Consider the following 11667-nt stretch of genomic DNA (forward strand, 5'->3'; position numbering starts at 1 on the left):
ATAATTCTGAGTTTAGGTATATGCTCCATAATACATGCAAAATGTATTATTTCTTTATTTGAGTAAAGTTGCTTTCAATAAATGTAAGCATTGACCATGTTGAAATGAAATAGATAACTGAATTGTTTGGGTATTGTTGCTGTTTGTTTGGGAAGTTGGAGTCAATCTAATCTAAATTCAAGGATTCTAGTAGTAATCACATCATTATTATTACTATTATTATTACTATTATTATTACTATTATTATTATTATTATTATTATTATTATTATTATTATTATTATTATTATTATTATTATTATTATTATTATTATTATTATTATTAGTATATGAAGTGACAATCAAAGTTCGTTTGAGGGAATGTCAAGGCATTTCCAACGTGTGGTGGTGGAAAACAATGAGGTCCTCCATGGAATATGCGTTATTTATTTTAGATTAAAAAACATCTACAAAACAAACAACAAATAGTAACTACACAGACGCACACGCACGGTTGATAACGGTGTGGCTTCCAAGTTCCTAATTCCCCCCAGCTGTTCACGAGGGACTCCACTTTGTAAACCACGGAACGTGACCACTGTGAATACCCTCAGGTGCACATGTGACGTACCAACAACAACATTTACAGAACTCACCACACACTCACAACATAAAGTACACGCCAACATTGGCTACAACATTATACATAATGATGTAAATCTGCAGCAAGGGTTTTAACCGTGTCTTGTTTTAGTCTGGTGTTGCCTGCAAGGGGCAGGAACAGTCAATGATGAGTGTACGCTGCCAGAAATAAAGGTGTAGAAGAAGGACGCTGAGCTGCTGCTTACAGGAAGTGTTGAGCCTCAGCCTGGTACCTGTCTGTCTGTGCTTGTTGTGTTCATTACATCTAACACAACATATCGCTGGTAAGTCTCCGAAGTCACATTAAGTGTGGTTTGCATGTTCGCGTTTCATTAGATTATCCACATGAACCACCCTAAGAAAATGGTTTGTTAGCATTAGCTAGGCTACAATTTGGATGTTAACTGTGTTCTCTGTTGAGGGGGAGATAACTTTTCATTATTTCACGTTAGCTCATTTTAAAACCACCATATTAACTTTCTGTGGCGTTTTAAATATATTTCACTCACCGTTAACTTGGCAGTTTAAGTCTGAACTATTTGTCTTGGTTCCTGTCACCGTGTTAGCAGCAGTCGGATATAAGCTAAACTTTAGTGTTACCCATCTGAACTAGAGTTAGTGCTGGAGACTTTTTGACATGACCAGATGTTGCGTGTTAGTTGAAAATGTGTCGTTCCTTGATTTAGTGACCCAGCAGGCAGGCCCACAATAACGTAGTCTGGTGTATTCCGTCAGTGTAGTGTTAGCGCACATCATTCAACGGGTCGCTTCTGTAAATGTCCACACAGTGTTTGCTGCCCTTCAGAAGATATGTGTTTAAATAACGTTATGCGTTGGTTTGTCTTATTTAAATAGTTGTTCTGGAGGAAGTGTTAAACAGCCACCTTTTTGACTGGAGTTTGGTCCAGAGGCTTTCCCAATGTAATCGTAACTTCAATGCGGACTCTCGACAGACAGTGTATGTTCAGTAGCCCGCGTGCTTTGCGTGTATCACTACTTTCCTCCACGTAGACATGTGTAACGACCTTTAACTTTTTCCTGTTTACATTCAGGGCAGGCCGCTTTGCAAAGCGTTGTGCTGGAGTTCAATGAAACCAGCCGGAGCCCAGTGACTTTAATGGCGGGGCTTTCATATTAAAAGGATAACTCTTATTCGTAGCTTCAATTCTAAATAGGTTGTACAATTAAAAAGCCTACTTGTACCTACCTACCGAAAGCAAACATACCATGGAGTCCAGTTGTATTGGTTTCTGGCACTGGGGCATGTGTCTCCTGTCTTCATTCCCCAACATCAGTTTGTCTTTCTTTCCGTCTCCGATCCTGACTCATCTTTCTCCCTCGGTTCATTCAGTTCTTCCCTTTCTCCCTCTTCATGTTTCCTGATCTGTGCCCAATGTGACTTTGTTCCTCTATCTTGCCTCTCACTCTGCTCTCCTCTGCCAGCTCTCCCCATCTCTCCCTCCTGCCCACTCTTACAGTAGTCGAGATGTGAAGGGGATTCTTGGTTAAAATCCATTTTGAAGATTAAAGGAGCACTAAGCTACAGGCAATCAAACCAATAACCATTGAGCACAGTGGCAGAGCCATAGAGCTGGCTGAGCACAGTATTCACTTTGCGGTGCCACAGAAAATGCTCTTGTATCCTTTTCAGTTTTTTCTGCAACACTGCACTGTAGAGGCATTCAAATCAATCAGAGTATTAGAACATGTTCAGGAGACACGGGCACTCAAAGTTGACCCATATTGCCCGACCTCCTAAAGACCAAAATAAACACGTCAGTATGGTTCTGATTATCGGAAAGCCAATAAATAAATGTGACAATTCTTTGTCTGTGTCTGTGTGTGTGTGTGTGTGTGTGTGTGTGTGTGTGTGTGTGTGTGTGTGTGTGTGTGTGTGTGTGTGTGTGTGTGTGCCTTGTAAGTAGTAGGTTTCAACACAATCAACAACCACAGATATCTGATTTGTATTTAAAAACACTGAGTACTACTCTTTAAAAAGGGCTTAAATGCTATGACATTTGTGAAAGATAGTGCTGTGTCTCTCGTCCCATTTGCTGAACAAAATATAGAGACAATCCTCAAAGTGTGTGACCTCAGAAGAATTGAAAAACAAATAAAACGATAGCACTTGCTTACGTCATGCATCACTTATTGCCTAATATTGTTCCAACTACAGCTTCTACAAGTGAGATGTAAAAGCGTAATGGTTAAACTGCATTTCCATTTCCAGTTTACATGAACAGTATACAGCTCCAGGCTTCCATATCTTGATCCTGGAGTAAAATAACATCTATTTATGTAAAATCATACATTTGTTTAAAAGGTTTCAGGCTTTTTTGCATAAAAGGCACATTAATGTTTGTTTCTACTACACTGACTGAGACTTGCACTGTTCACACACTAGATGGCAGCCATTCCTCATGTTTGGCTTGTCGTGCTGCTTTTTGTCCCTTATGAAAAGCCTTGAACAACCTCTCTGCTGAAGCTTTGACTACAGTCTATAGTCGAAGGCTAAATGCAGTTTGTCAAATCTTGACAAACTGAATTTTGGATTCAACCAGATTCAATTCAGCTTTCTTTAAGACCTACACACATGCAACTTGACTTGATAATACAGAGGGGAAGGTAGAATATCTGAAGCATAATGAGATCTCTAATGTCTGCTGTTGTGTTGATGTCTTGTGTAGGTCCAGAGTGGATCCTGCCTTCACCGTCTCCATCCTCCCATTGTATCTTTGCCTCAACTCCTTGTGTGTGCAAGTTGATAGTGTGTGCACCTGCTGTGCCTGTTGAGTGTGTGTGCTTTCTGTGTGTGTGTGTCTGTGTATATTCACTCTTGGCCTATATGAGTGTGTTGCTTTAGGATAGTGTATGTAAGTGTGCATGTGTGTGCCCACCATGTCCCCGTATCCCTCGACGCTCCAGCTGAGTCCATGGGTGTGTCTTCACCTCCTCTGCCTGCTGCTGCTCCTCACTGAGTCCGCCTCCTCCACCGTACCTAACTCAGTTTCCCAGCTCAACACAACACAAGGTAACTGCTCCACTGCATGTGAGTATGAGTCAGGATTCATACATAAAGGAGCTGTGGCCACATGTAACAGCAGAAAATGCCTTTACAAATATGTAAGTAAATAAATATGTGTATATCTGCTATGCACGGAGCTGGTAACTGTAGTGATGTTTTCACTATTTAAGATGCATTTATACGCGACACAAAGGGGTAGGAGGCCCACATTAGAATACAGTTGAGCATTGGATTACCACTGAAACACTGAATGGGTGTATCGTACGTGATCTGGCTCTATCATGCCTGAATTATAGTTCCCACACTAACAAGCACTTTAAATCTTTATACTGGCCAAAGGACAGAAATAAAAATAATTTGGGCTGCAGGATTCTTATTTGTTCATTAATGTTTCCATCGTTTAGTCTATAAAATGTCAGGCCATAGTGAGAACTACCGTCCATCATTTCTGTTTACCATTATCTTCTGATTAGTTAAGATTTATAAGTAATATAAAATGTGTTTCATTATCAAAATTGATGCCCACTAGAATTTGCAGCTATCGTGTCCATCTAGTAAAAACTAATGCAGTCTAATACAACAGTCCTGTAATAAATCCTTTCTTAAACCTTGTGTTGTTATCTTCTACTCTGTAGCACCTTGGGATTGCTTTTAGCCATGAAAAGCTCTTTACAAATAAAATTTATTATTATTATTATTATTATTATTATTATTATTATTATTATTATTATTATTCTTCATGAAGGTTTGTGGGCAAACCGTTTTAGAGCGGTGTTGACTCGACTGTGTGGTCATTTTGGAGGCTGCAGTTTGTGATGCTGTTGAATGGTAATGAATTATACAGGATAGTGTTTGTGATCTCATTGATTATAAAAAGTGTGGACAAAATAATAATAACAATGGAAAGCCTCTAACATTATAGCATTTTTTCTGGTGGTGGTCATGATGTAAATGGCTGCTGTCTCTGCGTTCTGCCATTGTCTGTCCTTTCCTTGTCATACAATCACCAGATGGCACCAAAGTTAAATCCACTGGTCAAATGAATGAGTAGTCATTATGGCATCATTACTGTGTCCTCCGTGTATTAGAGAGGAGATTTTGATTACAAATGGAAGGAGCAGAGATAAAATGGAAAGTTTCCTTCATCTCAGGGTTAACAATGTCTGAGTGTTCACTAAACCTGCTTTTCTGGAACGGGTTACTGTGTGGCAGCAGCTGACAGTGAGAGGACACAGACTGACAAAGCAAGCTTTCCTCATACAAAGTGTCTGAATTTAACAAATAGTCAAATGTTCAGCAGTGAAAATGGACTTATTTAGACTTGTAGAGGCTACTCTGTGTTCGTTTCACTTTTTGTCTGACTTTGGATGGAATTATTTAGAATATGAAAATACATTGCTACATTTAGTCATGTTTCCTTTCATCCTTCTGCTCTCTTGTTACAAAGTGGCTGTCTCTGTCTGAAGTATTAGTCCTGTACATGCATACATGTAAAAAGACAATTAGAAACTAGGTAACATGTATACAAGAAATGCACTCTCTAGAAGAAATCTAGCTGGGTGACCAGGTTCTAGTCTGCATTCTCCAGGAGGCGCCATTTAAACGAGAAACCTGGTTTCTGTAATTGGTGTAGGGGATTAGATTAGATCAGATTACTTTAGAGAAACATGATTTACACACAAGCGGCAACCACCGGGTCTGAAAAGTGAAACCAACAAGTGCCTTAAACCTGCATTCTCTGTAATATCCAGCAGGAGGCGACGCCACTGCTGGTCTGAGTGTATAGAAGTCTATGCAGCTCTTCTGTTTAAATCTTATTATGATTAGTGGCTTCATGTTGTGCCACTGGGTGAATGTTTTGTGTTCTCTTATTGTTGTTGCTCTCTGCTCTTTATGTGCTCTTTATTTAAATACATAATTTACATTTAGAAATGTTTAACAAATGGTCAACTGAACAGGTCTTAATACTAAAATCTGTGATCATAAGTGTTTCTTTTGTCAGATCTAATGTGTTTTATGATTAATTGATGTTTTATTCCTTCTTATTAATCTTAGTCATTCATGGCATTGTTTGTTCCCCAGGTGATAATGGTGCTGTCAGTGAACATGCATCAAATCTACCAGTGAATAAGCAGTCAGAAGGCTTATCTGCATCCATCAACCACACCTTAGACGGCTTATCCTCAACCCCACTCAACCAATCCTTAGGAGGACACCATCCATCCAATCAGCAGCCAGTATTAGCAGCTTTTCTTCCATCTACCACTACACAGGCTGCTCATAATGCACCCATCACCAGCACTGCTGCTACACACCCTGTGAGGACTGTATACACAACCACTTTACTGGTGACAACTACAACTACAACAACAACACCAACACCAACACCACCAACACCACCAACACCACCAACACCACCAACACCACCAACAACAACAACAACACCAACAACACCATCAACAACAACAACAACAACAACACCACCAACAACACCAACACCACCAACAACAACAACACCACCACCAACAACGTCAACTACAGCAATACCAACAACAACAACCAGAAGACCAACGCCATTGTCTTCTGCAGCAGCACACCCTGCAACAACCACGCTGGTTAACACAACTGTTACTATGACTACAACCACCGGTACGAAGATGCCACCAACACCACCAGCGGCTGCCACGCAACAACCAAATGCTCCAAGCACTGTGCTGCCACCAGTTCAGACGTCTTTACCAAGCGGGCCCACCACCATCATTGTTAGTAGTACCAGTACTCCCGGCCATCGCAATGAGCCCGGTGCCTCTGGAACGAGAGTTGCCATGGTAGACGTTGCGGGGGAGGCTCTGACGCTGCAGCTGGTGGATACTTCATCTTTACTGTCCGTCCTGCTCTTTGGCCTGCTCTTCTTCTTGGCCACGGTGGCTGTGTTCGTCACACAGGCCTACGAGAGCTATAGGAGGAAGGACTACACCCAGGTGGACTACCTGATCAACGGCATGTACACAGACTCCAGAGTGTGAGGGATGAAGCACAACGTGTGGAGATGTTTTTGCCCTTGGACTAGGAGACTAAAATGGAAGATGGACTGGATGGTGGCGCTGTGAATTTTTATGGTGAGTCAGTGCTGCTGTTAGACAGTTCAGAGGGGAAGTAGGACTGGTCTACTCTGACCAACAGCTCACTTAACGCTTTGTTCTTCCCTGCTTCTCTTTCTTTGATGGTTTGAATGTGAAGAGTTTGGCTTGTCCCAGTTTTGCCAAATGTTTAGCAACATAAATGGAGGTTATCTGGATGTAACTCCAGTTCTATGCGTATGTGCAAAGCCCTCTATTGATCCACGACAGAATCTCATCCACATTGCTGTTCAGTCAGTCCAGCTGTAGTTGGTTCCAGGGGGGCTGGACCAATCAGGATGCTTCCAAGGTGATAAAGAACTCAACAGATGATTTATAAAAATAAATAAATAAAAGGTCTGGCTGAAAAATACACGTTGGCCTAATTGTCAAATAGTTTGAGTTATTGTACCTTTGCAGATGAATGTAGTCACACAGAAGTCTCGTGCTCATTAAGAACGTGGGCTGTCACTTTATAGCGTAATGCATTTCTTCCCAAATTCAAACCAATGTTTGAATTTGGAATAAAAAGTGACGGCCCTATTAAGAACAAAAGCATATTTGTGAATATTGTATTGTATTGAGATGCAACTTTCGAATAACTTATTCAACATAAAAAAGACCATTAAAAAAAATAACATTTAAAAGCAAAAACTCCAAATTCATTATAAATGTCTCTGTCAACAGGCTCTTCAATTAGCACGTCTAAAACACATCACATGCACAATAACTCGTTACCACTGGGCAACAATTTAGTATCTTTATTAACATCTGTCGTATCATTTCATGTATTCAAAATGTAAATTTGTCTGATGTAATGCATAAAACCTGTCTGTCTGAATGCACTTACTTGTAGATCCTGGTGGGTAAGGTGTAATTATAAGTGATAGAAAAGTTATAGTACGTGTACTCCAGTTGAATTATCCTTTTGAAAGTAGCTGCCCGACTAAATGCCATCAGTAACAGTAATGTGCCATGAAAAAGTGACTTTACAGCATAGAGAGCTGGACTTGAACCAGCCTCAGAGATGGATGGATGGAACTTTATTTATCCCGAGGGAAATTGTTGTGCGACCTTCGGGATAAATAAAGTATCTATCTCTGGTAGACAAGCTTTCTCAGAAAGACCTCGCTCTGTATTAAGTTTCCCTAGATGTGGCCTGATGCCTCAGGACCAAGAATACACTGCGTGGTGTCGGTAGGCCAGAGACGGACCACCGAGTCTTCTTAGTCAAGTGGTGGAGTTGATGATTTTTCTCATTGTCTCGTCAGTCTGTTAACGTTGGCTCAGTGTTCGTGTGCTCGTTCTGAGCAGCACAGGCTCTTGTTTGTTTGGATGCGGCTGCTTTGGTGACGAAGTTACAAATGAAAGTCAGACTGACTTATTAAAGCACACTGCCTAATACAGTTTACACTAAGAACTATTATTAATAATAATAATAATAATAATAATAATAATAATAATAATAATAATTAAGTCAGTGCTGGTTACATTAATGACTCTCCTTTGAGGATCTTGATCAATGATTTAAAAAAAAAAAAAAAAAAAAGTGAAATTCGGCAGAACAGCTGTTGGTCTTATTCCTGCAGCTGTGCAGACCCGCCCTGACTGTGGTTGCTCACACACAACATATTGTAGCTTGGATTGACTGGTGGAAATAAAAACTGAAGCTTTCTTGGGAAAACCCTACAACATAATCCAACCTTTGTATCCACCCACGACATGTGACGGTGATGGTTTGTGTAGCTGTTTTTTATTGTTGTTATATTGGCTTGATAAAACATGTCTTTATTTCACTCCTTTAAAGACACAATGGGACATTCTGAGAAATCCGCTTGTTTGAAGTGAACCCTACAGTTCCAACATGCTATCACTGCTATCATTGACACGGTCACAGAAACCAGCCATCGTTTGAAGTATGTGGACAATATCAGATGAAACTCGTCCACATCTTCTCCTCTTACTGTGGTTCATTTTCCAAATGAATGTTTTAGATTTTAATGAGTCTTATGATTTCTCTCTCATTCCATTAGCTTTCATTGATGCCAGTGACATCTCAGCTGTTTCTCAGCGTTTCATGTTTTTGCTCACGTCCTGCAGTGAGTCATGGCAACAGCCGTACGAGCTTATTTCAATATATTTAATATTTTTGCTTTGAGTGAATGTATGTTTGAATCCTCAGCTAGTTTGAATAATAGAGATTGTGTGTCTTCTGTATTAATCCACCCTCTCTCTCTATTAATGACCATTTTGTGGGTTATATTTTGTCCATAATTCCTTCAAATTGCTTAATATGTATGTCATTTTCTCATGTTTCTGTTTCGATGTTTTATATTTGACTGAACATGGATCCCCAGCCACTTAATTTAATACTTTTTGGAGACATTTCCTTCAGCATAGAAAAAAACTCAGCACTATGACTTCTATTTTATATTCTGTGACTTAGTTTTTCTCATAAGCATCCTTTTGTGTTATCACAATTATGGGATTTCTCATAATGAGATACATTTCCCAAAAGTCTTAGTCAGATAATTGTCTAAAAGTTTGAATTACGTTTGACAAAGTGATGAACACAGACCCAGCCGTGTCTGTTAGTTATGAACAATATATGATATTAGGGATTATGGACAGATATTCTACTAGCCCCTGAATAGTTCTCAATAGATCCCCAATGTGTTGAGAACAGTGTTCATGCTACACACCGAGTTATCGTTACCTTTTCTCTTTTCTTCCCCACTTTGTATTGGCGTTCTTCCTCTGAGGGGTTCATGGTTGATGGACAATCGCCAAATAATCACTGAAGCACATTATTGTATGATAAAGCCAAGGGAAACATAAAGCCATTATCAATATGTGACGTGAAAGGAAGATTTATGATGTATCATAAATCGCACAGCAGAAGATGTTTTGAAATGATAAAGTAATGTTTGTGCTACAGAGTATTCCTGCAGTATCTACAGTGAAACGCATTCTGTTTGACCCTCGTTCTTTTTATTTAATTTTCCATTTCTTTAATGATGCCATAATTGATTTGTTGTTTTTCTTTTTCTTTTGTTGGAGAAGAAAAACCTCAACTATATTTGAAAAATGTCTGGTTTTAGAAATGCAGGGAATATTAAAATCGGTTTACAAGAGCGTAAGAGGCCATCGGTACGGAAGCAGAGCAGCTTTGTTTGAAATAATTTTTGTCTTGAATATCTGATGTTTATCTCGAGATCATGGTCTTTATTGCAGTATCTAGAAAACGAGATCTTTATCCCGTTAGAACCACAAAACGATATCTTTGATGATTTGAAAACTGCTTAACGTTGTCATCTTGAGGTCATAAAATAAAGAACTCAAGATGAGGGTAAATGACTTGGGCTGCTCATGCATGGGTGCAATTAATTTTATTTGTATTGTTTTCATGGTCACTGACTAAAAGAATCTCGGCATGACTAAAAACATTTTCTCATCATAAAATAATTATTACATGTCAGCATAACCCAAACCATCCTACATTCAATATTGAGACGTTAGGTAACCACTCCTGTATGTGTGTATGTACAGATGAGTAGCAGAGTGCACTCCATGTTCCCTGATGATCAGAAGCCATCTGGGTTATCCTGAGATCACTAAATGATTCAGCGGTCATTGGCACTAAATGGAAGTCTTCTTTCGCCTTCTGTAAGACTGACACGAGGTAACAGTGATGACCCAAACGTTTCCCCTGACCATTAGAAGGTGGAGCACACTGATGACTGTGTCCATGACATGAGTGAAGCGTTTTCAAGATTTGATGTTTTTCTAACTTTAATTTAGAGTTTCTGATGTCAATAATTGTAAAGTGTTCCTGGTCCTGTCCGCTTGTGTTCAGGGCGGATCTGAGTTTGCAGTAACTGATGAGCAGAGAGACACCTGCTGTGTGCCAACTCAACATTGTACAAATGCACTTTAAAAAGATATTTTTACTTGCAAAGAATAAATAATAAAAAAGAACCAAATTGATCTCGCTGCTGTTTGAGTTCATCAATGTTGTCTAATCTTTTGTTTTCTGCGTGGCTTCGAGGTGTGGTGCAGTTCCAGTGTAATACCATCATTCTGCATGAAGAGAGCAGTCATTAATCAAAGCTGCAGAACCTTCAGAGCGCCCGCTGCTCCATCTGCATCACATTTCTCTCAGCTACACCTTCGCCTTGGGGATACAAAGCCGACTTGGCTTCCGCACCACGTATTTGTAAAAGGTGAAATATTTTTATTGGTGTGGTTTTCTAAGCCGTTCTTGTTAATCAGATGGCAAAATTCTCACTAATAAAAATTCACATGCGTGTTGAACTGGTTCCTGCTGAAGGTTTGGCGGGGTTTTTTCCAAACTTACCTCAGTGATCGTTCCAATACCTGTAGTTATACAATACAATACAAATGTTGTGGGCCATACATTTTTTTAGTTTTCAGTTTTTTGTTATCTTTAGCCCACTCACAAACAATTGTTCGCATCATGCGGTGATGTTTTATTCTTTTGAAGACTTTAATTTCAGTAAAACATAATACTTTCTTGAGTTAGTCCATCACAGTCAACATCATGTCTGCATTTTTTATTGTTAAATGGCATGTTTTCACTGCGCTTGGAGCCGTTCTTTTTGGTTTTCCATTGGCAAAAGTATTGGATGGTACCTGGTGCTTCTTTGGTACCAGCTTGTTGGTGTTTCCAAACAAACTGAGCCGATACTTGAAGGTGGAGTTAAAACACTGCAGACCACTGATTGGTCAGAGACAATCGTTACCAGCACGACATCTTGCACAAACCCACCGTTTTGAATAGCCAAGCTATCGTCAATAGCGACTGCAATTTTTCCAATATTGAACCAGATTAAAAAACTGGCAGCCCACAAGAATACGCTGTACAATTGACGAAGTGCAGACG

At 39.7% G+C, this 11667-nt stretch overlaps 1 protein-coding gene across 2 annotated transcripts; it reads left to right on the plus strand.

Annotated features, from left to right (window-relative positions):
• The first annotated feature begins 748 nt into the window (after nt 1-748).
• On the plus strand, nt 749-10751 carry wu:fa25f02 (uncharacterized protein C11orf24). 2 transcript variants are annotated; one of them, XR_003832394.1, is made up of 4 exons: nt 749-904; nt 3308-3651; nt 5728-6764; nt 10314-10751. XR_003832394.1 is itself a non-coding variant. In XM_029434098.1 (3 exons), exons 2-3 carry the CDS (start codon nt 3504-3506, stop codon nt 6669-6671), a joined length of 1092 nt encoding a protein of 363 aa, XP_029289958.1. In that variant the 5' UTR covers nt 749-904; nt 3308-3503; the 3' UTR covers nt 6672-10751. The 2 variants fall into 2 exon arrangements, 1 of the variants encoding a protein (XP_029289958.1); XM_029434098.1 differs by having other exon boundaries at nt 5728-10751.
• Nucleotides 10752-11667: the final 916 nt, after the last annotated feature.

Source organism: Cottoperca gobio, chromosome 6, assembly GCF_900634415.1.
Source record: "Cottoperca gobio chromosome 6, fCotGob3.1, whole genome shotgun sequence".
NCBI classification, from domain to species: Eukaryota; Metazoa; Chordata; class Actinopteri; order Perciformes; family Bovichtidae; genus Cottoperca; species Cottoperca gobio.